The sequence below is a fragment of the Piliocolobus tephrosceles genome, chromosome 17, assembly GCF_002776525.5.
Source record: "Piliocolobus tephrosceles isolate RC106 chromosome 17, ASM277652v3, whole genome shotgun sequence".
NCBI lineage: Eukaryota > Metazoa > Chordata > Mammalia > Primates > Cercopithecidae > Piliocolobus > Piliocolobus tephrosceles.
Window position 1 is genome coordinate 51,837,681 of NC_045450.1, and position 26,872 is coordinate 51,864,552.

Here is a 26,872-nt window from a genome sequence, read left to right on the forward strand (position 1 = left end):
ATTTATTTATTTATTTATTTATTTATTTATTTATTTATTTATTTATTGAGACAGAGTCTTGCTCTGTCACCCAGGCTGGAGTGCAGTGGAGTAATCTCAGCTCACTACAACCTCTGCCTCCCGGGTTCAAGCAATTGTCCTTCCTCAGCCTCCCAAGTAGCTGGGATTATAGGCACACGCCACCACATGTGGCTAATTTTTGTATTTTTAGTAGAGATGGGGTTTCACCATGTTGGCCAGGCTGGTCTCAAACTCCTCACCTCAGGTGATCTGCCTGCCTCAGCCTCCCAGTGTGCTGGGATTATAGGTGTGAGCCACTGCGCCCAGCCCACCATGCCTTTTATGATCTATTCTTCAAGTCACTTTCATACTTTTTATGATCTATTATTTGAGTCACTTGTTGCTTAGCCTGTTCATTAGAAGCTGGTCACAAAGTCTAACCCACATTCAACAGGGAGAGAGGTGTTCACACACACAGGGGTGTGAATACCAGGAGGCTGGGATCATTGAGGCCATCTTAGAGGCCGGCTACAATAATACTCACTTAAATTTAGTGAACTCAGAAAAAAATTGAATCCTAGTAGAGTGGAAACAAAAAGCTCTATATTCTCTATTATTTGAAATACAGTTTTATGATTTAAGAAAATGGGCTCCAAGAAATTAGTCCCTTTATTCGTTCTGTTGCTAATGTGGCCGTAGAATATTTTCAAATCAAGGGCTTCCATAAGGAGGGTCTGTTAACGGGTGACTGATTATATAAGTACATACCTTACATATGACCAAGTCAGAGCACAGAATTTTATAATCTATCCTTCAAATATATTTGAAACTATTATACCCAGGTACCTGGTGAGCTGCCTACATTGGCTCTTAATAAGGATCTTTCTCAGAAATGGTTTAAACTAATACAATATAATAGAAAGAGCTCTAGATTTGAGTCAAGAGAATCATAACTGTTTTCCTTAACATGTAAGTGAGGATCAGAATGTCTGCCCTATTCATGTGCATCATGTGAGAATTAAATGTAGTACCGGAATATGTGAAAATGCCTTTTAAATTGTAAACACCTATCCACAGTTAGACTATTTGATGGTTCTGTAGGGTGAGATTATAGCTAACTGATTGATAGAGTGTTTGTGCTATAGTGTGCCTTAGGTAAGCTTCATGTCAGGTAGTTGAAAAATGTTGGGGCCGGGCGCGGTGGCTCAAGCCTGTAATCCCAGCACTTTGGGAGGCCGAGACGGGTGGATCACGAGGTCAAGAGATCGAGACCATCCTGGCTAACATGGTGAAACCCCGTCTCTACTAAAAAATACCAAAAAAACTAGCTAGGCGCGGTGGCGGGCGCCTGTAGTCCCAGCTACTCGGGAGGCTGAGGCAGGAGAGTGGCGTAAACCCGGGAGGCGGAGCTTGCAGTGAGCTGAGATCCGGCCACTGCACTCCAGCCTGGGCAACAGAGCAAGACTCCGTCTCAAAAAAAAAAAAAAAAAAAGAAAAATGTTGGAACACTACATCTTTCCCAAGTGTTCCATCCTGGTGTGTTACAAACACTGGCAGCCAAAATGTTCTTAATCCTTCTTTACATTAATTTAGCTGTCAAAAGACAAGGGAAAAGCAACTAATCAGAATTTAAATCATTCTTAAGTTAAAATTGTGTAGACCAAACGACCAAACAACTCCAATTCCTTTTATCTTTCCTTTTTTTTTTTTTTTTTTGAGATGGAGTCTCCCTCTGTCGCCCAGGCTGGAATGCAGTGGCCGGATCTCAGCTCACTGCAAGCTCCGCCTCCCGGGTTCACGCTATTCTCCTGCCTCAGTCTCCCGTGTAGTTGGGACTACAGGCGCCCGCCACCGCGCCCGGCTAATTTTTGTATTTTTTAGTAGAGATGGGGTTTCACCGTGTTAGCCAGGATGGTCTCGATCTCCTGACCTCGTGATCCGCCCGTCTCGGCCTCCCAAAGTGCTGGGATTACAGGCTTGAGCCACCGCGCCTGGCCTATCTTTCCTCTTAGGACTTATTTCCATTTACTTTTATTTCAAATAAATGCAAGTGATTATGGTTGACCATAAATTGTTAGTCTTGAGTGGTCAGATTAATGGTTTTTACATGTATTCTGTATCTCATAAAGCTTCATTGGTATTTTGAAGTAATGATTGGATGTACTGACTTTGCAATCGCATTTTATGACTTTAAAGATAAGGGGTATGAAAATCATTTCATAAAAGGAAAAAAATGAACTTTACAGTGGTACTGTTCTTTTTTTGTGTGTGTGGAAATTGAATATGCTATCTAGTTTTTACCACATGGACCTCAGAAAATGAGAGGTTAAACTTTTTTATGGTTTACATTCCTGTTTATAGCTTGTGATTTTAATTGATAGTCAAATACATTAATATCAGACATCCAGAAGTATTTATAAAGTATATGTCATTAGAGTAGCTACTTTTAAAAATTTTGATAAGTTGTATTTTTTTTTCTTTGTGGACTTTTATACTTAAAAGTCTTTTAATTTATTTTTATGAGCATGAAATGAAGCAAAATCTAACAACATTGGATTTAATGAGTGAGGACAGAATTTTATTTTAAATGGCCTTTTCTAATAAAGGTCTATGACTCTGCTTCTTCTGGAACCTTTTACGCACTTGCCTGCAGGATCTTTGTCCCAAAATAAATATTGTGTTTGTTTATATACCATCCACAATTTGGCACAGTTTACAGGACTTATTGATGTTAGCTTTGAGAAATCCCTATTTAAAGTCAAGAAGTTCCTTCTCTGTAGATAGCCCAGTCATTCCAAATAAAAGATCTCTGTGGCAAAGCTTTGGAGTGTGATTTTCTTTGAGAGAAATTGAGGCAACTTTACAAATACCTTGTCACATCTGGATTTTAAGTATTTCAGTTCAACTAAAATATGAATTGACAGCACTTAGTTATTGACAGTTTAGTGTATTGAAATCTGGTTTTAAAAAATGTTTTAGGTATACTATAATACTCTAATAATAACTGAATCATGCAATTTAGAACTGGTAGCTGTGAGCTTCTATATATATATAAAAGACACCTTTGTATCTAGAAAAACGTTTGTATTTTTAAAGAAAAACGTTTGTATTTTTAAAGAAAATTTTTTTTTTTTTTTTTTTTTTTGAGACGGAGTCTTGCTCTGTCGCCCGGGCTGGAGTGCAGTGGCCGGATCTCAGCTCACTGTAAGCTCCGCCTCCCGGGTTTACGCCATTCTCCTGCCTCAGCCTCCCAAGTAGCTGGGACTACAGGCGCCAGCCACCTCGCCCGGCTAGCTTTTTGTATTTTTTTAGTAGAGACGGGTTTCACCGTGTTAGCCAGGTTGGTCTTGAACTCCTGACCTCAGGTGATCCGCTCGTCTCGGCCTCCCAAAGTGCTGGGATTACAGGCTTGAGCCACCGCGCCCGGCCGAAAATTTTTTATTTTAGTTATTTTTCAATCTAAGAGAGGAAGTCGACTTTCTGAAAAAATTAAAATGTTTTGGCTGGGTGTGGTGGCTCATGCCTGTAATCCCAGCACTTTGGGAGGCTGAGGCAGGTGGATCACCTGAGGTCAGAAGTTCAAGACCAGCCTGGTCAATGTGATGAAATCCCACCTCTACTAAAAATACAAAAAATTAGCCAGGTATGGTGGCATGTGCCTGTAATCCCAGCTACTTGGGAGGCTGAGGCAGGAGAATTGCTTGAACCCGGGAGGCAGAGGTTGCAGTGGGCAGAGATTGCACCACTATACTCCAGCCTGGGCAACAGAGCAAGACTCTGTCTGAAAAAAAAAAAAAATTAAATGTTTTAAAATTAGTATGTCGTAGTACCTTCCAGTTAAAGAGTACATGAATCTGCATATATGGTAAATGCACCTCTGAAGCACTTAAGGATTGTGTAGTCCCTTTTTCCCTTCTTTTGGATTGCATTATTTCCATTTTAGTGTAAAGGTGAAATTCTCATTCATGACCTTTCCTCAATTACGTAGGCCAAGTGAGAGAAGGCAGAAATAATATGTCTGAGAAGAGCATCCTTCACTCTTCCCCATCTTGCTTCTACTTTCTACCTTTTTTTTGAGATGGAGTCTCGCTCTATCACGATCTCAGCTCATTGTAAACTCCACCTCCCGGGTTCACGCCATTCTCCTGCCTCAGCCTCCCGAGTAGCTAGGACTATAGGCGCCCGCCACCGCACCCGGCTAATTTTTTGTATTTTTAGTAGAGACGGCGTTTCACCGTGTTAGCCAGGATGGTCTCGATCTCCTGACCTCGTGATCCGCCCTCCTCAGCCTCCCAAAGTGCTGGGATTACAGGCGTGAGCCACTGTGCCTGGCCTTGTTTTTTTTTTGAGATGGTGTCTTGCTCTGTCACCTAGGCTGGAATGCAGTGGTGTAATCTTGGCTCACTGCAACCTCCACCTCCTGGGTTCAAGGGATTCTCCTGCCTCAGCCTCCGAGTAGCTGGGATTACAGGCATCTGCCACCACGCCTGGCTAATTTTTGTGTTTTTATTGGAGATGGGGTTTCACCATTTTGGCCAGACTGGTCTCAAACTCCTGACCTCAGGTGATCCGCCCACCGTGGCCTCCCAAAGTGCTGGGATTACAGGCACGAGCCACTGTGCCTGGCCTTTTTCTTTTTTTTGAAACTGGCTCTCTCTCTGTCTCCCAGGCTGGAGTGCAGTGGTGTGATCTTGGCTTACTGCAACCTCTGCCTCCTGGGCTCAAGCGATCCTCCCACCTCAGCCTCCCAAGTAGCTGGAACCACAGGCATGCGCCACCATGCCCAGGTAATTTTTTTTGTAGGTAACGGGGTCTCACCGTGTTGCCCAGGCTGGTCTCAAACTCCTGGACTCAAGTAATCCACTCGCCTTGGCCTCTCAAAGTGCTGGGATTACAGGCGTGTACTCATCATTTTTTTTTTAATGGTTAATTCAAATACTGCCAGGATAGACTATTGAAATGCTGTCGACTGAAGATGTTAATTTCTTTGTAGCACCGCTATGCCCTGGCTTTACTGTTTGCCATTTTCACTTGTAATTTTTCAGTCAGCATTATTGAGGTATAATTTACATACAGTACAGTTCACCTATTTTAAGAGTACAAGTCCATGACAACTGTGTATTCAGTAGTATAACCACCACCAAAGTTAAGATACAGAATATTTCCATTGCTTCAAAAAGTTCCCTCATGCCCCCTTGCAGGTAGTGTTCTAATTGATGAAGACATACATGCACTGATACTTTCGTGATCCTCATCTTACAGGGAAGAAAGTGTAATTTCTTTTTAACAGCATAAAAATGTTTACCTTCAGATGCAGAGACTTTGTTTCTTCAGTATTATTATTTGATAGTTTTTTACAGAGGATTGGAAGCTACAGACAAGCTAAAGTATAATAGTGATATGGTAGACTTTAATTTTTACCTATTTTTATGAAAGTATACAATGTAAACAGTTGGAAAGTATTATCTATTATAAGCTTTTCAGTTTAAGGTGGGCCTGCTCAAATTGATGTGTATTTAGGAACTAAGAATTTTAAATAACATTCGAAGGGCCGGGCACAGTAGCTCACGCCTGTAATCCCAGCACTTTGGGAGACCAGTGCAGGCAGATCACAAGGTCAGGAGTTCAAGAACAGCCTGGCCAACATAGTGAAACCCCATCTCTACTAAAAATACAAAAAAAAAAAAAAAAAAATTAGCCGAGCGTGTTGGTGGGCGCCTGTAGTTTCAGCTACTTGGGAGGCTGAGGCAGGAGAATCGCTTGAACCCCGGGGGCGGAGGTTGCAGTGAGCAGAGATTGAGCCACTGCACTCCAGTCTGGGAGACACAGCAAGACTCTGTCTCAAAAATAAATAAATAGCATTTGAAATGTGCTTTAATGCCTTGTGTAGAAACTGTATTTAAAAAAATAAAACTTGCCTCTTGGCAGTATTGCTGTGCTTTCAGGACTCTAATACAGACTGTACCTAAGAAGGAAAGGGCTGAGTCTGGGAATGGTTGGCAGGTTGTTTTTGGGGATGAAAAACCTTTTACCCATGTATGCAGCCAGTACTGAGCCTTTTTGTGTTTTAAAACTTCAGATGTAAAGGCAGGTTAACCTTCAGATTAAAACAAAAGGATGGCATAGAAACTTGTGACTTCGACATTTACATTAGAAGAATTTAGATGTTTTCAAATAAACAAATCTTCTGCCCATATCATAGATGTTCAAAGTTTGTTCTGTATAACAACAATCATATTTTCTAATAATTGTGTGGCCCCATTTGCAGAACACTGTTCTAAGTAATGAGCCCTTTGGGAGAACCCTCTCAATTGTTTTTTTGGGATACTGTTTATTCACACCAGCTTTTTAGTCCTGAGTTTCCATCCCTTTGCTATCCAGAACATTTCTGGGCCATTTTTTACTGGGCCAGGTGCCGTGGCTCGCGCCTATGGTCCCAGTGCTTTGGGAGGCCAGGGCGGGTGGATCGCCTAGGGTTAGGAGTTCAAGACTAGTATGGCCAGCATGGTGAAGTCTCTACTAAGAATGCCAAAATTGGCTGGGCGTGGTGGCAGGTGCCTGTGGTCCCAGCTGCTCTGGAGGCTAAGGCAGGAGAATCGCTTGAACCTGGGAGGCAGAGGGTGCAGTGAGCCGAGATTGCGCCACTGCACTCAGCCTAGGAAATGAACAAAATTCCATCTCAAAAAATAATAATAAAAATAAAAATGCAGAAATTGGTCAGGCGTGGTGTCGCATGTCTCTGGTTCCAGTTACTCGGGAGGCTGGGGCGGGAGAGTTGCTTGGGCGTGGGAGGCAGAGGTTGCAGTGAGCAGAGGTCGCACCATGGCACTCCAGCCTGTGGCAAAGCGAGGCCCAATCTCCAAACAAATAACAACAACAAAAAAAAAACCCTAAAAGATTTCTTATTTTCCTTAAGTGTATTGGCCAAGGTTAAAATATTCATCCTGAATATTCTGTATGAAAACATTGGATATGAAGAAAAAAAGAAAATTCGGGCAGTTGACCAGGGGAGAGAATCAAGGTTTTTGGTTCTTCCTAACACTTCTTCTCAGTGAGACTATACTCACTTTTTAAAAAGCTATTTATAAAATATTAAAATAAGGTATTACATAAAGTTAAAAATTGAAACGAAAGTCAGCATCTTAATTCACCAGTTGCACAACTGAATGGTGGTTTTTGTTTGTTTTTTTGAGACAGAGTCTCGCTTTGTTGCCCAGGGTGGAGTGCAGTGGCACGATCTTGGCTCACTGCAAGCTCCACGTCCCGGGTTCACGCCATTCTCCCGCCTCAGCCTCCCGAGTAGGTGGGACTACAGGCGCCTGCCACCATGCCTGGCTAATTTTTTTGTATTTTTTTTTTAGTAGAGACGGGGTTTCACCATGTTAGCCAGGACGATCTCGATCTCCTGACCTTGTGATCTGCCTGCCTCGGCCTCTCAAAGTGCTGAGATTACAGGTGTGAGCCACCACACCCAGCCTTTTTTTGTTTTTTGTTTTTGTTTTTTTTTTTGAGATGGAGTTTTGCTCTTGTTATCTAGACTGGAGTGCAATGGCGCGATCTCAGCTCACGGCAACCTCCACCTCCCGGGTTCATGCAGTTCCCTACCTCAGCCTCCAGAGTAACTGGGATTACAGGCATGTGCCACCATGCTTGGCTAATGTTTTGTATTTTTAGTAGAGACAGGTTTTCTCCATGTTGGTCAGGCTAGTCTTGAACTCCTGACCTCAGGTGATCTGCCCACCTTGGCCTCCTAAAGTGCTGGGATTACAAGTGTAAGCCACCACGCCTGGCCACTGAGTGGTTTTTAATATAGTCACAACCATCGCCATTATCTAATTTGTGAATATTTCAGAGCTCTGGGCCATTTTATTATGTATGTATGTATGTATTTAGAGACGGAGTCTCTTGTCTGCCGGGCTGGAGTGCAGTGGTGCAATCTCAGCACACTGCAACCTCTGCCTCCCAGGTTCAAGCTATTCTCCTGCCTCAGCCTCCTGAGTAGCTGGGATTACAGGAGCCCGCCACCATGCCCAGCTGATTTTTGTACTTTTGATAGAGACGGTTTCGCCATGTTGGCCAGGATGGTCTCGAACTCCTGACCTTAGGTGATCTGCCCACTCTGGCCTCTCAAAGTGCTGGGATTACAGGCGTGAGCCACCGTACCTTGCCCCATGCTATTTTTGAGACAGAGTCTCCGCTCTGTTGCCCAAGCTGGAATACAGTGGCACAACCATGGCTCACTGCACCTTCAACCTCCCAGGCTCAAGCGATTCTTCCACCTCACTGGGACTGTAGGCACATGCCACTGCACCAGCTGTTTTTGTTTTGTTTTGTTTTACTTTCTGTAGGGAAGGGGTCTCACTATGTTGCTTAGGGTGGTCTCAAACTCCTGGCTGGGTTCAAATGATCCTCCCACTTTGGCCTCCCATGAACCATTTTAAATGCTTTTTGAAAACTGCAAAGCAGTTTTTATGGTGATCGCCACCACCAGACACTGGTAGATGGTTTACATCATCACTAATTATCTTAATATTGCACTATATAGAAGTGTTTTAATTTTAGAACATATCTGGTGATAGCTTGATTTTACAGCTGTGGAAACTGAGGCCAGAGAGGCTAAGTAAACCTTCAAAAGTCATGTTATCTGTTTCCTGGTAGAGCCAGGACCCCGACCTACTTCTTTTTTTTTTTTACCACCTAGTCTGTTCTTTGTATACTACACTACTGCTAATAAGTAATCATTAGGTAAGTTAATGCAAACTCCCCATACCACTTTCCGAAGCCTTATTTAAAGTTATTTTGGCCCACCAAGTTAATTTACTGATATATGTATATAAATTATACATATTAGATTATACTTTTTATATATGTATATATAAAAATATATCTAATATCTCATATATAATTATGTCTAATATATAATTTATATAATTTATAATATATAAATTACGTATCATTTGTATATATTTAATTATATATAATATAATATAATATATTGTGTATTATACATACATTATAATATATCATATATCTAATATATAAAATATATATCATATCTATATACATATAGCATTATGTTCTAAGACTTTTTTTATATATATAATATATTCTAAGACTCTCGGGGATTCCTGTACTGTTGATAGTACCAAATCCTATATATGTGCTGTTTTTTCCTGTACAGATACATATATACCTATGATAAAGTTTAATGTATAAATTAGGCACAGTAAGAGATTGACAACCATAACTAATAATAAAGTAGAATATGGCCAGGCAAGGCTGCTCACAACTATAATCCCAGTGTTTTGGGAGACCAAGGCAGTAGGATTGCTTGAGTGCAGGAGTTTGAGACCAGCCTGGGCAATATGAGACCCTGTCCATACAAAAAAGTTTAAAAATTAGCCGGGTATGGTGGCATGCACCTGTAGTCCTAGCTGTTTGGGAGGCTGAGGTGTGAGAATTTTATGAAACTAGGAGTTTGAGGCTACAGTGAACTATGATTGAGTGATGACACTCTAGCCTGAGCAGTAGAGCAAAACCCTGTCTCCAAAAAAATTAAAAGTTTAAAAAAACGAAGTGGAACACTAATAACAGTATGCTGTAATAAATGTAAAATGAAGGTTATTTGAACATAAGCACTGCCATACTGCAGCAGGATGGCTACTAAGTAACTAATGGACACATTCCTTATATAGCGTGGATGTGTTGGACAAAGAGATGATTCATCTCTCTGGAGAGGGGTGCAATTTAAAACTTACGAATTGTTTATTTCTGGAATTTTTCATATAATATTTTTGGACCGTAATTAGTAACCGTGGGAGTAACTGAAACCATGAAGAACGAAACTGTGGCTAGCTGGGGACTACTGTACTTGATGCATTTTTCCTTTTAGGAATTCTAAATCATTTTTCATTTGTTAGATATGTCTTACAAAGAATAGATAAAAACATGTACATTTTAGGAATAATAATAAAAGGAACATATGTATATTAAGACTGATGTTCAGTGTGGTAGCTGTTATACAATCCACATGTGACTGTTGAACACTTGTAATGTGGCTAGTGTGAATTCACATGTGATGTGTGTGAAAAAGCACAAACCAGATTTTGAAACTTGGTATGAAAAACAAAAATAATACAATGTATTGCTATATATATGGATCCAAAATATATATCCAAAATAATGTAATATATTGTTATTTATATATATATATATATATATATGGATCCAGTTTTATACTTATTATTTTTTCTGGGTTTGTTTCGCAGTGTGTTTTTGTACCTGTTTCTGTCAACTTACTGAATTAGTTTTCTAAGTGTCATGAATAGCATAACCTGCCACTTTTATGTAAAACAGGAGAAATGTCTAAATGACCAACATATATAGGTAAAGCATTTAAGCTGAGAGCCTTATTTCAAGTCTATGTTAAATGTATTATATGATTTTGGTGATTTTTTTTTTTTTTTTTTGAAATAGAGTCTTGCTCTGTTGCCCAGACTGGAGTGCAGTGGCATGATCTTCGCTCACTGCAACCTCCGCCTCCTGGGTTTTAAGCTATTCTCCTGCCTCAGCCTCCTGAGTAGCTGGGATTACAGGCATATATATATGTGTATGTGTGTGTGTGTGTGTGTGTGTATATATATATATATTCCTGTAGCAATAGCTACAGGCATATATGTGTGTGTGTGTATATATATATATTTCTATAGCAATAGAAATATATATAGCAATAGGAATATATGTATATATAGCAATAGGAATATATATACATATAGCAATAAAAATATATATATACACATATAGCAATAGGAATATATAATGTATTTTGAAATGAGTTCTGGCTCTATCACCCAAGCTGGAGTTCTGTGACATGATCTCAGCTTTCCACAACCTCTGCCTCCCAGGCTCAAGCCATCCTCCCATGTTGCCCAGGCTGGTCTCAAACTTGTGAGCTCAAGCGATCCACCTGCCTCAGCCTCCCAAAATGGTGGGATTGCAAGTGTGAGCCACTGTGCCTGACCCAAGATATTGCTTACTTGATACCATGTTGAAAGTTTTAGATGTTTTGAGTTAAGTAACATCATTACAATTAATTTCACCTCTTTTTACTTTTTAAAAAATGCCTACTAGGCTGGGTGCAGTTGCTCATACCTGTAATCCTAGCACTTTGGGAGGCCAAGGTGTGAAGATTGCATGAAGCCAGGAGTCTGAGACCAGCGTGATCAGCATAGTGAGACCTCGTCCTTAGAAAATAAAAACATTTTTGGCCGGGCGCGGTGGCTCAAGCCTGTAATCCCAGCACTTTGGGAGGCCGAGACGGGCGGATCACGAAGTCAGGAGATCAAGACCATCCAACTAAAAAATACAAAAAACTAGCCGGGCGAGGTGGCGGGCGCCTGTAGTCCCAGCTACTCGGGAGGCTGAGGCAGGAGAATGGCGTAAACCCAGGAGGTGGAGCTTGCAGTGAGCTAAGATGCGGCCACTGCATTCCAGCCTGGGCGACGGAGCAAGACTCCGTCTCAAAAAAATAAAAAAGAAAGAAAAGAATGTTCATCTCTTGAATCTAGACTGATTATCCTCTATATCCAGTGCACTGCTTTCATACTGGCTTCTGTGTTCATCTTCTGCTGTGAGGGGCTTCTTTTTTTGTTTTTGTTTCTTTTTCAATTTTTCTGTCTTCCTGTTTCTTGATTTACAGTCTCTTTGTGGATAACAGAGTCCTTGCATATTTGAAGTGTCTTTATTCTACAATAAAGTCTTTATTCAACTTTATTGTAAGTTTGTCTTGTTCTAGAGTTTGAGGTTAGAGATTATTTTCATTAAGAAGGCCTTGTTTCATTGTCTTGGTTTAAATGTTGCAGTTGAAAATCTCTGAAGTCATTCTGTTTTCCTGATCTGTTTGTGACCAATTTCCCTCATCTTTGGGAGTTTGTAAAATCTCCTGTCTCCATGTTTTGGTATTTATCTATGATGTAACCTAGTGTCAGTCCACAGTCATTCCTTGTGCAGGGTACTTGCCAGCTCTTTATAGTATGGCAGCTGTGTTCTTCATCAGGAAATTTTCTTATTTGATGACTTCCTTATATTTTTTCTATTCTTTTCTGGAACGTCTACTATTTGGATGTTAGACCCACAGGAATGATACTGTTAATCTTATTTCTTATTTTCTCTTTTGTCTTTTTGGTTTACCTTCCAGAAGATTTCCTCTACTTTATCTTCAAAGTATTTTATTGGGTCTTAATTTCTACTATCATATTTATATTTCAAATAGAGCTTTCTTTTTTTTCATGAGACAGAGTCTCGCTCTGTTGCCCAGGCTGGAGTGCAGTGACGCGATCTCGACTCACTGCAAACTCCGCCTCCTGGGTTCACACCATTCTCCTGCCTCAGCCTCCTGCTGTAGCTGGGACTACAGGCACCCCCCACCATGCCCGGCTAATTTTTTGTAATTTTTTTTTAGTAGAGACGGGGTTTCACTGAGCTGTTTTTTTCGTTTGTGCTACAAATGTTCCTTTTTTGTTAGTATCCCCTTCTTGTTTATTGGGTGCATTTTATCTGAGAATCTAGCTGGTAGATATTTACCACTTTACATCGCTTCAGAGGAAATGGGGACTGCAAGTGAAGTGTGAAAGTCAGAATTTATCTTGGCTCAGCTTTTCATTTAAGAAAAGAAAAATACAGTGAAACCAAATTAAAATAATTATGTGGAGAAGCATATTGGTGGCATGTTAATACATTTTTAGGACTTTTCGGAAGGTCTAATTTATCCTTGACAAAAGTCTTAGTATCCATTTATTGAATATGTATTTATATTTGTATATACACACAGTTTATTAAATCTATTAAAATTAAATCTAATTTTTTTTTGGTTTTTTTTGAGACGGAGTTTCGCTCTGTCGCCCAGGCTGGATGTGCAGTGGCACATCTTGGCTCACTGCAAGCTCCGCCTCCCGGGTTTACGCCATTCTCCTGCCTCAGCCTCCCGAGTAGCTGGGACTACAGGCGCCCGCCACCTCGCCCGGCTAGTTTTTTTTTTTTTTTTTTTTTTAGTAGAGACGGGGTTTCACCGTGTTAGCCAGGATGGTCTCGATCTCCTGACCTCGTGATCCGCACGTCTCGGCCTCCCAAGGTGCTAGGATTACAGGCGTGAGCCACCGCACTCCAGACACTTTCTTTAGTTTTTCATTTTATGATTTCTCTTTTGAGCTATAAGAAGATTGGTAAATTACATTAATTCACTATAGAAGAAGCCATTTTTACCCATACATGCAACCCAGTTTTGATTCAGAGGCAAACAAGATTGAGTGACTGTAGAGATTATCTGGCAGTTGAGCAGCTGACTGTGCATTTATGAACAGGGAGGTGCGTGTGGCTAAAGGAGGATGAGTCAGAACCAAGTATCTTCTAAAGGAATCTGTTGAATAGACTACAGAAATGATTACAGCAAATGACAGAGTACATACTTCTTCAGTGGAATATCTTGTTTTCTTGGGTGCCTATGGCCATCCCAGTATTACTGTTGGCTGATTCATTGGTCTGTGGGTAGGAACAATTCTTCATTGTCAGGGGAAAAACAGTGTCTCTCCTTTGGAAAGAAATTACTGTCAGTGTTACTGTAATGTTCTCTATGTTTCACAACTTTTATGTACATTGAGCTGTCTGATTTTTATTGTCACCTATGAAGGAGTATTATTTAACCCGATTTTTTTATATGTAAGAAATCTTTGCCCCAGATACATTTAATAGAGCTAGAATTTAAACTCACATTTTTTTTTAATTCCAAAGCACATTTTGTTTTCACTCTTCCCATGCTGTTTTGAGGTAAGCATAGTGGATAGTATTTTCTTTCTTTTAAAAATGAATACATGGCCGGGCACAGTGGCTCACTCACGCCTGTAATCCCAGCACTTTGAGAGGCCGAGGCAGGTGGATCACCTGAGGTCAGGAGTTTGAGACCAGCCTGGCCAACATGGTGAAATCCTGTCTCTACCAAAAATACAAAAATTAGCCAGATATGGTGGTGGGTGCCTGTAGTCTCAGCTGCTCAGGAGGATGAGCCAGGAGAATCACTTGAACTGGAGAGGCAGAGGTTCCAGCGAGCCAAGATTGTGCCACTGCAGTCCAGCCTGGATGACAGAGCAAGACTCTGTCTCAAAAAAAAACAAAACAAAGCATATATGGCTAGGCATAGTGGCTCACGCCTATAATCTCTGTACTTTAGGAGGCCAAGGCGGGAGGATTGCTTGAGTCCGGGAGTTGAAGACCAGCCTGGACAACATAGTGAGACCACCATCTCTACAAAAAATGTAAAAATTAACTGGGCGTGGTAGCACGCACCTGTAGTCCCAACTACTTGAGAGGCAGCAAGTTGAGGTTGCAGTAAGCCGTGATTGCACCACGGCATTCCAGCTTGGGTGACAGAGTGAAATACAATACAACACAACACAATGCACGTGGGCATATTTGTGAATCACTATGAAAGCGCTGTGAGTATTGAGTTTGAGTTTACAAAGAAATTGTGGTGGATGAATTTGCAGATACAGAATCCACAAAGAACGAGGATTGTTGGTGGCCAAGCGCAATCTTGTACAGAGTGGCAAAAAAATGAGTCACATTCAGAGCATGTTCCCAGTTGAGGTAGAACAAAAGTGGTGCACTGCCTTCTTGTCTCAGCTTTTATGCTGTAAATACATGTCTTTTTCAAGGTCTGTTCACATTTTTCATTTTGTGATTTTTGTTGGTGATTTCACTGTTTAAAATGGCCCACAAGCATAATGTTAAAGTGCTGTCATTCCTTAAATGCAAGAAGGTTGTGATGTGCCTTATGGAGAAAATGTGTATGTTAGCTAAGTTCCCTTCAGACATGAGTTACAGTGCTGTCAGCCGTAAGTTCGGTGTTAGTGAATCAGCAATATATATTGAAGACAGTGTCTGAACAGAAGCATACATAAAACAAGATTAAGTATTGATCAGTTGAGGAAGATGTTAGGCTAGAAGGAACCTACCTCTGCATTTCCCTTAGGAACAGTGGTTTAGTGTTCACTAATTCAGTGTTTGTATAGACTTGATAAAGTATAACAATGGCAAGTCTGTGTGTATGCGCGTGCGCATAGGCTTAATCATTTTCTTTACCTAGTATTGTATTGTGTCTTTTCCCATTAACAGCGTAGTATAAACATCCCATGTAACATGCTTGTTTTTGGTGGTGAGGGATGCTTGTTTTTGGTGGTCAACGATCAGCAGACCTGCCTGGATTCTAGCAGGCCTTTTTTTTTTTTTTTTTTTTTGGACAGAGTCTTGCTCTGTCGCCAGGTTGGAGTGCAGTGGCATGATCTCAGCTCACTCCAACCTTGGCCTCCCAGGTTCAATCAACTCTCCTGCCTCAGCCTTCTGAGTAGCTGGGACTACAGGCGCGTGCCACCACACCCAGCTAATTTTTGTATTTTTAGTAGAGACAGGGTTTCACTGTGTTGGCCAGGATGGTCTCAATCTCCTGACCTTGTGATCCGCCCGCCTCAGCCTCCCAAAGTGCTGGGATTACAGGCGTGAGCCACCGCGCCCGGCCTATATTAAGTATTTATATACTTGGTTTCATTTTTGAATTTTTTGGTTCTGTTCCATTAAGTTATAGCTGACTGCCACAGCACTCCTATGTATTTACTGATTGTGTTATGTTTTAATATCTGAAAGAACAAAAAATTATTCTTTCTCTAATTTTTCATGGATGGCCTGATTCTTTTATGTGAACTGTAGACTTCCTAAATTCTAAAAAACATTATTTTGATATTTCAGATATTTCATTGGAATTTCGTTTAAGATTACTTTGGGATAAATTGTCATTTGTAGTCTTTCCATTCATGAATATGACGTCACACTGGTTACTCAAATCTTTTTTTTTTTTTTTTTTTTTTTGAGATGGAGTCTTGCTCTGTTGCCCAGGCTGGAGTGCAATGGCACCATCTTGACTCACTGCAACCTCTGTCTCCTGGGTTCAAGTGATTCTCCTGCCTCAGCCTCCTGAGTAGCTGGGATTACAGATGCATGACAACATGTCCAACTAATTTTTGTATTTTTAGTGTTGATGGGATTTCACCATGTGGCCAGGTTGGGTCTTGAACTCCTAGTAAGTGATCCACCCGCCTCAGCCTCCCAAAGTGCTGGGATCACAAGCATGAACCACGCCCAACCTATGTAATAAACATTTGTTGAATAGGTGGATCTTTTCAAATGGAAATTATTATTGGAAACTTACAAGAAAAAAATTCTAAATTCTAGCTGTTTTCTGTTCTTCTATTAATCAGTATTTAAATATTTACTGAGAACCTAAGGAGTAATGAATGATCACACCTTCTTACGTTTTCTTAAGACATCAGTTTATAGACTAGAGCCACAAGAGTTTAAGCTCTAACAGCTTATTACAGAGAAGTGAGATATCCTTTCCAGTCAAAAGGAATTTTTTGACAGTGAAGTTTCAGCTTCTTGCTTTTCTCAGTAGCTTTGACACCTGGTTTCTGTGTGTATTGATTTTATGACTCAGTACTGATGTGCATGGGGGTCTTGTTTGCAAATCTATAGTTACTCTGTTTTAATTGCCTTGAAATTCTCTTCTTTAGAATCACTCAAAAAAGGGAACTTTGCCATCCCTTTGTACCTTCAATTTCTCTCTCTCATCTCGGCTACCTAGAAACCATGATCTTGTCTGTAAGTTACATAGTATTGTAGAGGAAAAGACGGGTAAGGATGTCACTGCTTATTCCAAATTTAGATATTCATAGAATAAGTACCTTCCAGACCCTCAAAGAACTGTTTGTACAGGTTAATACATGAGAAGTTGACCTAGGTTATTTCTTTGATACTTAAATTTCAAAACACAGGATTAGTAATATTGAGCTACTTAAGTTTGGTTCATTTACTAAATAAAGAACATTTACCATCTCAGGCTCTGTATTAGAAAGATATTTGTGTCTATGAGGGAAAGGGAGAAATGGAGTTTTTCTATCATAATTGAATCCTTTTTGCCTTGCACACCCCTTTGGAGCATCTAATGAAAGCAGTGGATTTCATTAGAAAAATGCACATGGTCTCAAACACATTTTTGCACAGAGAAGTTTCTGGTCTTCTTGAAACATATCTGTAAGCCCAAACCCCTGCAGGTTTTCTGAACTCCATCTAATGCAGCCAACAAAGGGGAAATTTTAAATGGGGACCTGTAACAACCTTTAACCTGCGCTCCTTACAGGTTTCTTCACCGGCTGTTCATAGCCTGCTCTGCTGGGGTTTTTTCTTCTACTCAACCATCTAAAAGTTGGACTTCCTCCAGATTCTTCCTGGGTCCCCTTCTTTTCCCCTGCTTACTCCGGGGTCTCTTCCTTTCCTCTGTATTTAAATACCATGCTATTGTTGATGGCTGCCAGATTCATAACAGCCCAGATCTATTCTCAGAATGCTGGAATCCCATATGTAACTGCCTCCTCAAAATCTTGATTTGGATATCTCATAGATGTCACTTACATGTGGCAGATAAAAATTGTTGCAAACTTTTCATTTTTCTTTTCTTTTTTCTTTTTCTTTTTTCTTTTTGATTTTTTTTTTTGACAGGGTTTTGCTCTGTTGCCCAATCTGGAGTGCAGTGGCACGATCATGGCTCACTGCAGCCTCAACCTCCTGGGCTTAGGTGATCCTGCCTGCTCAGCCTGCAGAGAGTTTCGGGGACTGCAGGTGTGTAACACCACACCTGGCTAATTTTTTGTAGAGATGAGGTCTCAGTATGTTGCCCTGACTGGTCTTGAACTCCTGAACTCAAGCAGTCTTCCCACCGTGGCCTCCCAAAGTATGCTAAGATTACAGGTGTGAGCCACCATGCCTGGCAGGAAACTTTTAAAAATGACATTTTATAAATGAATTATATCTCATTGAGATATAATTCACATACCATAAAATTCACTCTTTTAGAGTGTACATTTCATTGGTTTTTAATACATTGAGAGTTCTGCAACCATCATTACTATTTAATTTCAAAACATTTTCATCACATGGTAAAGAAATACCATACATAGTAGCAATTGCTCCTCATTTGCTACTCCCCTGTGCCCCTGGCAACTACTTACCTACTTTCTGTCGCTCTGTCGCTCTAGATTCAGCTTTGTGGATGTTTCTGGGGTTTTGTTTGTTTGTTTGTTTTTGTTTATTTGCTTTTAGAGACGGAGTTTCATTCTTGTTGCCCAGGCTGGAGTGCAATGGCGCGATCTTGGCTCACCACAACCTCCGCCTCCTGGATTCAAACGATTCTCCTGCCTCAGCCTCCCGAGTAGCTGGGGTTACAGGCATGCACCACCATGCCCAGCTAATTTTGTATTTTTAGTAGATACGGGGTTTCTCCATGTTGGTCAGGCTGATCTCGAACTCCCAACCTCAGGTGATCCGCCCACTTTGGCCTCCCACAGTGCTGGGATTACAGGCATGAGCCACCACGCCGGCCAGCTTTCTGGACATTTCAAATAATATGTAGCCTTTTTCTAGCTTCATTCACTTAGTATTGTGTTTTCAAGGTTCATTCTGTGTTTTTGTGTGTATAAACATTTCATTCCTTTTTATGATCAAGTAATATTCCATTGTATAGGTGATACCACAGTTGATGGTACAAACATATTTTGCTGAAGCTCTACTGCATTAGTGGTGGGAAATTTAAAGCTACAGAATGTGAAAATTAGGTGATATCATGTGTAATTTAGATTGAATATAACATCACACATACTTATATTTAGAGCTTGAGATGATTAAAAATTGTGTTGAACTAGCTTTCCCCTTTTCCAGAAGAACACAAGGTATGAAACTATAGTCACTTTTTAACCTTCTGTGAAGTCTCAAACGTATTTGTGATATTTTACTTTTGGAAAGATAAACTGTTTTCTTGTTTTTCTCATGTATGGTTAGCTGCATCTGTTTACCCATTTTAAATTCATTTTGTATAAAACATTTCATTGTTCTAGGACAATGGGTTTAATCCCTGATTCATATTCTAATGACTTTTCTTTTTAAAGTTATTAGAATAATAACTTTAAATAAGGAATAACTTTAAATAAGGAACTAATTTAATAAGGAATAATAACTTTAAATAAGGAATAATAACTTTAATAACTTTAAGGAATAATAACTTTAAATAAGGAATCATTTTCAGTGAAAAACTGTCTTTGTGCTTAAATGACATTTTTTTTGACAGAAGCATTTCACTGTGTATTAAATGACATTATTGAATTACATTATAAAATGCCAAACTGTTAAGAGACAGAATTTTATTTTCTTTATACTTTGAAGTTTGGTATTCATGAATACATGAAAGCACCAAGCATTTACTTTGAAGATGTACACATAAAACTGTATTTATTTGCATGAGAACATCTAAATAAATCACTAGGATCATCTAAATATTATTTTTAATTATAATTGCAGACATTAGTCTTGATTAAAAATTGTCGTCATTTTCTGGCTGGGCGCGGTGACTCACACTTGTAATCCCAACACTTTGGGAGGCTGAGGCAGGCGGATCACCTGAGGTGAGGAGTTCAAGACTAGCCTCACCTAGTCTTGAACTCCCATCTCTACTGAAAATACACAAATTAGTGGTGCGTGGTGAAATCCCATCTCTACTGAAAATACACAAATTAGCGGTGCGTGGTGTTGGGCGCCTGTAATCCCAGATACTTAGGAGGCTGAGGCAGGAGAATCCCTTGAACCTGGGAGGTGGAGGTTGCAGTGAGCCAAGATTGCACCACTGCACTCCAGCCTGGGCGTTAAAAGCAAAACTCCATCTCATAAAACAAAGAATTTTACTCATTTTCTGAAACCATTTAGAATTTTCCCAAAATAGAGCATTGGTTTTCTTTGTCGTGAAAGAACATTTATAAACAAATAATAAACTGGCTTTTAAAAAGTTAAGTAATTTTATAAGGAAATTTTTTTTTCTTTGGCTCACTGCAACCTCTGTCTCCCGGGTTCAAGCGGTTCTCCTGCCTCAGCCTCCTGAGTAGCTGGGATTACAGGTGCCCACCGCCACACCTGGCTAATTTTTTTTATTTTTAGTAGAGACGGGGTCTCGCCTTGTTGGCCGGGCTGGTTTCGAACTCCTGACCTCAGGTGATCTGCCCTGCCTCAGCCTCCCAAAGTACTGGGATTACAGGTGTGAGCCACCACGCCCAGCCAGGAAAATGTTTTTGACTATGGACATTAATATGAATAAGCTGGCTGGGTCAGGAGTTTGAGACCAGCCCAGCCAACATGGCGAAACCCTGTCTCTACTAAAAATAGAAAAGTTAGTGGGGTGTGGTGGCGTGCGCCTGCAATTTCAGCCACTCGGGAGGCTGAGCAGGGAGAGTCACTTGAACCTGGGAGGTGGAGGTTGCAGTGAGCCAAGATCATGCCATTGCACTTCGGCCTGGGAGACAGAGTAAGACTCTGTCTCAAAAATAATAATAATTTTTTAAAAAAGAATAAGCTAAGAGATTGTGGAATCTTCAATTCTAAAGAATGTAAATCATTGATGACTAATATAAAATCCAATTAAAGTGGTGTAAAGTTGACTTTGCTATTAGAAAAGATGTCTTCATGATTAGAATTTATAATGAGGTGTGCTAATAGGTGAAACAACAGTCCCCAGTGCATGCTGCCCTGTCCACCGTTAGCCTTCTAACAGGATTTAAGATTAATGAAGATTTGTGGATGGAAATATTCATGAGAGATGGTAAATCACGTTTCACTGAGATGAAATAAGGGATATTGTTTTTAGGTTTTGTGAGGGGTTTAGCAGAGGTCGGCATAGTCACTTGTTTGATTTGGTGCACATTGGTGGAGTTTTAAATGCACAGTGTGGAAGGGAATGAGCACTTATCAGAACAGAAGGAAATGTGTGGTTAAACGGTTTCAGTTGTAACGGAAGACTATTTCCCTTGGTCCAAATAGGAGGAGAAATGGAACCTTTTGTATTTTGGTTATTTTCCAATATAAGTAGAAATTGGTTCAGTGTGGTTCATTGCAGCCCTTAGCAGAAATGATTGGGTTCAGTAGTGAAGGGGAATGACACAAATATATACCAGGAAAGCATAAATTTTTATTTATTTATTTATTTATTATTTTTTTTTGAGACAGAGTCTTACTCTGTCTCCCAGGCTAGAGTGCAGTGGTGCGACCTCAGTTCACTGCAACCTCTGCCTCCCAGGTTCAAGCGATTCTTCTGCATCAGCCTCCCTAGTAGCTGAGACTACAGGCATGCACACCTACGCCCAGCTGATTTTTTTGTTTTTAGTAGAGACAGGCTTTCACCATGTTGGCCAGGCTGTTCTTGAACTCCTGACCTCCTGCCTCGGCCTCCTAAAGGGCTAGGATTACTGGCATAAGCCCCTGCGCCCAGCCAGAGGGCATAAATTCTATAAGTACTATTTTAAAGGTATCTCAGAGGTAATTTTTTATTGTATTTATAATTATTGGCAGTCAGTTGTTATTATTAGACATCTCTAAAACAAAAAGAATCCAAGAGACTGAAGAGACTACTGAAAGGGGTTTTAAAAAAAGATGCTTCCAGCTTTTCCTCAAAATGAGAAACTGTTTTACAAATTTTTATATAATTAAACAGGTAATAAATAATGCCAGATTTGAGCTCACAAAGCACTGGATTTCCCAAAGGAAATACATTTGGTGCAGGTAAATGAAAAGCCTCGTTAATAAAGATATATTTGATAATCTGCAGTTTTGAAAACTCACTGAAGAATTCCTGCTTCCTCAGCATTAAAAATATCTTGTTCAATGCAGTAAATATTAACCAATGCAGTAAATATTAACCTAACCTATGCTGGTTTATTCAGAAACTCATGTTAAACGAGGTAGAGAACACCTAAAATTATGTGTTTTGTTTATTTGTTTGTTTGTTTTTGAGATAGAGTCTAGCCTTTTCACCCAGGCTGGAGTGCAGTTGCGCCATCTCAGCTTACTGCAACATCTGCCTCCTGGGTTCAAGCGATTCTCCTGCCTCAGCCTCCCAAGTACCTGGGATTACAGGTGCCTGCCACCACGCCCAGCTAATTTTTGTATTTTTAGTAGAGATGGGGTTTCACTTTGTTGGCCAGGCTGGTCTCGAACTCCTGACCTTGTGATCCACCTGCCTTGGCCTCCCAAAGTGTTGCGATTACAAGCATGAGCCACCGCACACGGCCCTAAAATTATGTTTTTAAAAGTAACTATTAGAATGGTGTGGTATTAGGAGTGGAAAGATTGTAGAACCTGTAATAAATTTCTCTTATATTGTTTATCACAATAAAATATTCACCTCAGGATAATAGAGTTAGCACCATCCTTTCTGGGTGGATACTCTTGGGAACAATTGTATTTTGAGCCAATATGAGAATTAATTTGGTGATCAAAATGATCTAAATTTGGGTATGATGTATACCTAAAGCAATTTTTATTCTAGAGTTATTTATTTACTTGAGAAAGAATGATGAAGAAACTGTTTTTTTTTTGTTTGATTTTTGTTTTTCCAGAAGAAAAGTTAATGAAAATGTGAAACAGAAGTTTTCTTTCCCTCTCTTTTTTTTTTTTTTGTCTCCACTGTCACCCAGACTGGAGTGCAGTGGCACTATCTCAGCTCACTGCAATCTCCGCCTCCCAAGTTCAAGTGGTTCTCTTGCCTCAGCCTCCTGAGTAGCTGGGATTATAGCTGTGGTTGCAACCATGCCTGGCTAATTTTTGTATTTTCAGTGGAGATGGGGTTTTGCCATGTTGGCCAGGCTGCTCTCAAACTCCTGACTTCAGATGATTTGCCCGCCTTAGCCTCCCAAAGTGTTGGGGTTACAGGCGTGAGCCACCGCACCTAGCCAGGATATAGGAGTTTTGTCATAAAGCTGAAGGTTCACCAGATGGGAGATACTTTTGGTTTTAGCAATCTTAAAGATCTTTTTAAAATTTGTTGGTACTTTTTTAAACCTCAGTGCATAAAGTATAGTGAACATATTTAATTTGTCAGTGACTTGAGATGTTACCATATCCTAGGATACTCATTTTTGATACTTCTCTAATGTATAAGCAGATATACTTGTTGGATGTGATACAATAGGAAGTCTGGCTAATTTTCTTATCTAAAGGTATTATGTGTAAGGAATAAACACATTTCCATTAAGAATTCAAGATGCAGCCGGGCGCGGTGGCTCAAGCCTGTAATCCCAGCACTTTGGGAGGCTGAGACGGGCGGATCACAAGGTCAGGAGATCGAGACCATCCTGGCTAACACGGTGAAACCCCGTCTCTACTAAAAATGCAAAAAAAAAAAAAAAACTTGGCGGGCACCTGTAGTCCCAGCTACTCCGGAGGCTGAGGCAGGAGAATGGCGTAAAACCCGGGAGGCAGAGCTTGCAGTGAGCTGAGATCCGGCCACTGCACTCCAACCCGGGCAACAGAGCAAGACTCCATCTCAAAAAAAAAAAAAAGAATTCAAGATGCTTGGTTAAGTTTATTCATTTTTTTATTTTTATTTTTTAACTTTTTAGAGGTGAGGTCTCTCTATGTTGCCCAGGCAGGTCTTGAACTCCTGGCCTCAAGTGATCCTCACACCTTGGCCTCCCAAAGTATTGGGATAACAGGCATTAGCCACTGGTGCCTAGCCTTATTGTCTTAGTTGATTTTGTTATAGTATTTAAGAATTTCAACAGGGAATTGAAAGAAGTAGATTTTGGGTTAACTTAACAGTTTCGAGATCAATGATTCATACTACATGTAGTCAAACCCTGTGACCTTATAACTTTTCTACTGTATTTAAAAGACTGATTCAGCTTATTGTTGCATATTGGGAAAAGTAAAAAAAATAATAAATAAAAGACTGTGAAATAACTTGAATTAAATTTCATAATCCCATATAAAGGATAGCAGTGTTTTTTTTCGAATTATTTATGGACACCTAAAGATAACCACATACTACTTAATGTGATATAATAGCAAATATTATACCAGTTCAAGTTCTTTGGTTAAAAGCAGTAGAAATCAACTCTGGCTAACAAGACAAAAAAATAAAAAGAAAAAAAGATTAATTATCAGGAATCTATGAGATAGCTTATAAAACTGAAGGGAATATCAAGAGCCTGATCCTGCATGGCTCCAGGAACCCACGTTGAGGGAAATAGTGCATGCTGTCTTCAGAGGGTGGTGGCTTCCAATTGTTTTCCATCTTTCTACCCAACATTCAAAAATCAAAGTGTCTGTCCAGGCATGGTAGCTCATGCCTGTAATCCTAGCACTTTCGGAGGCCAAGGCGGGCGGATTGCCTAGCTCAGGAGTTCGAGACCAGCCTGGGCAACATGGTGAAACCCCATCTCTACTAAAAATACAAAAAAAAAGAAAATTAGCCAGGCATGGTGCTTGAGCGCCTGTAATCCCAGCTACTGGGGAGTCTGAGGCGGGAGAGTTGCTTGAACCTGGGAGGCAGAGGTTGCAGTGAATTGAGATCGTGCCACTGCATTCCAGCCTGGGGAGCACAGCGAAACTCCATCTCAGTCAATCAATCAATCATAATTTTATTCATCTTTTCTACAGAGTTTATATAAGTAAGTTTAATCTTTTTATTTTCATATGCCTGATGCTTTTCAATGATTTTTGTCCTTTTCTGTGTCTTAGGTGTATTTGAAGGCTCCCATGATTCTGAATGGAGTCTGTGTTATCTGGAAAGGCTGGATTGATCTCCAGAGACTGGATGGTATGGGCTGTCTGGAGTTTGATGAGGAGCGAGCCCAGGTAGGGTAACGTCAGGCTTTATTGAGCATGGTCCTTTTATTTGTAGTCCCTAATCTTGCCTTTGTCTGGGGACCTATTTTACCCAGTCTTTAAGTATAGAAAGTATTATGTTGAAGCAATATTGAGGAATCCTGAAAATGTTGAGACTCAAATTCTGATCCTGATTTTGGGAAAGTTTTTTCTTCAGCAGTTCTAAATTTCATGGGTTATTCGTATCTGCTCAGTGGGGGCTTCAAAGTCCAGTAAGTAGTTCCTTAAAATATTTGTTCTTGATCTTTACAATATTATGAATAGGGAAAAAAGAAAAAACAGTTCAAAATAAAATGTAGGAACCATGCTTTTGGAATGCTTGAGTGAGGAGCTCAACAAGTCCTCTCCCCAGAAAGCAATGATAAAACTTGACAAAAATTGTTTAAAAAAAAAAAAAGAGCTGGACGTGGTGGCTCACACCTATAATCCCAGCACTTTGGGAGGCCAAGGCAGACGGATCACCTGAGACTTGAGGTCAGGATTTCAAGACCAGCCTGGCCAACATGGTGAAACCCCGTCTCTACTAAAAATACAAAAATTTGCCAGGTGTGGTGGTACACACCTGTAATCCCAGCTACTCGGGAGGTTGAGGCACAAGAATCACTCGAACCCAGGAGGCAGAGATTGCAGTGAGCCAAGATGGTGCCACTGCACTCCAGGCTGGGCAACAGAACAAAAGTCTGTCTCAAAAACAACAACAACAAACCACACCCATTTAAGGCCTCACGGAAGCTATTGATTCTCAGTAAGATCAGTGACTGTGGCATTTTAGTCAGGAGCTGCTCCCATTCCCCAGCTGTGTGGTCCCTCAAGTTCTTCCTGGGCAGGCAGGGTAAGCCATGAACACTGGTAGATCTGTTGTCCTGTCAAAGAGAGCTGACTTTATTAAAAGTAGGGCTTGGGAAAAAAAATCCATACACAGGCATGTTGTTTAAAATGATAGAGGTCTCATTTGCAAACAATCTGGCAAAGCTAATGTTGCAGAAAGCAATGAAATGGCAGACCAGCCAGAAATTTATCAGGGAGATTCAGGGAAAGAGGTAGGTAAAGTAGACCCTACTAAGATTACACTCATGTCATCCAGAAAGCTGTATGCATGTACAAGGCTACATCTGCTCTGAAGAGAACACAGAAGGCCCTTGCATGCTACTTTTCCCTGGGTGAACACAAGATAGACTGACAAACTCCCTGAACTTTGAAAGCATTTCTCCAAGCCACGCACAAGTCCAGTGGCAAAAGGTGGAAGTCTGCTGGCTCAAGGTGTTTGCGTAAAACCTCTGGCCAATCATTGGCTGACAGCTGAACTATGCTGATCCAGGGACAAACCCCCAGAAAGCAAGACTTAAAAAGACAACTGTGCACGATGACTCACGCTTATAATCCCAGCATTTGGGGAGGCCAAGATGGCAGGATCACATGAGCCCAAGAGTTAAAGACCAGCCTGGGCAACATGGTGAGACCCCATCTCCACAGTTTTAAAAATTAACCAGGTGTGGTGGCATGTGTCTGTAGTCCTAGCTACTTAGGACACTGAGGTGGAGGGATCGCTTGAGTCCAGGAGTTCAAGGCTGCAGTGAACTATGATCATGCCAGTGCACTGCAGCCTTGGCAACAGAGTGAGATCCTTTCTCTGAAAAGGAAAAAAAAAGAAAAACTGAGCAGTGACATCAGAGGCTGTGCACTGCTGAGGAAAACAGACTCCTCAGAATTAGTCCAGGCAAGTCAGTAAACAAACACTTGTCAACAACAAGCTGAAAGCAAGGATCAGAAGTCAGAGTTGCTACAGTGTATTATCTAAATTGTCTAGTTTTCAACAAAAAGTTATGAGACATGCAAATATGAAAATGCGACTTATACAAAGGGGAAAAAGCAAGCAATATAAACTGTCTTTGAGGGGGTGCAAATGTTGGTTCTTAGTGAGAAAGACTTCAAAGTAGTTATTATAAATATGCTCAAAGAACTAAAGGAAAATTCTTTCCTTTTAATATTAAAGGAAATTATGATGGCAATGACTCAACAAGTAGAGTATATCAATAAACAGATCTAAATTATTAAGAAGTGTCAAATAGAAATT

The 26,872-nt window shown here is 40.4% G+C and overlaps 1 protein-coding gene across 4 annotated transcripts in view; it reads left to right on the forward strand.

Moving 5' to 3' along the window:
• CBFB (core-binding factor subunit beta) overlaps positions 1-26,872 on the forward strand; it is a 75,424-nt gene that overhangs the window by 13,964 nt on the left and 34,588 nt on the right. For all 4 annotated transcript variants that reach the window (XM_023210122.3, XM_023210121.2, XM_023210123.3 and 1 more), the window contains one exon: positions 24,652-24,768. In XM_023210122.3, coding sequence (XP_023065890.1) covers positions 24,652-24,768 — 117 coding nt within the window. The remainder of the gene's footprint in view (positions 1-24,651; positions 24,769-26,872) is intronic.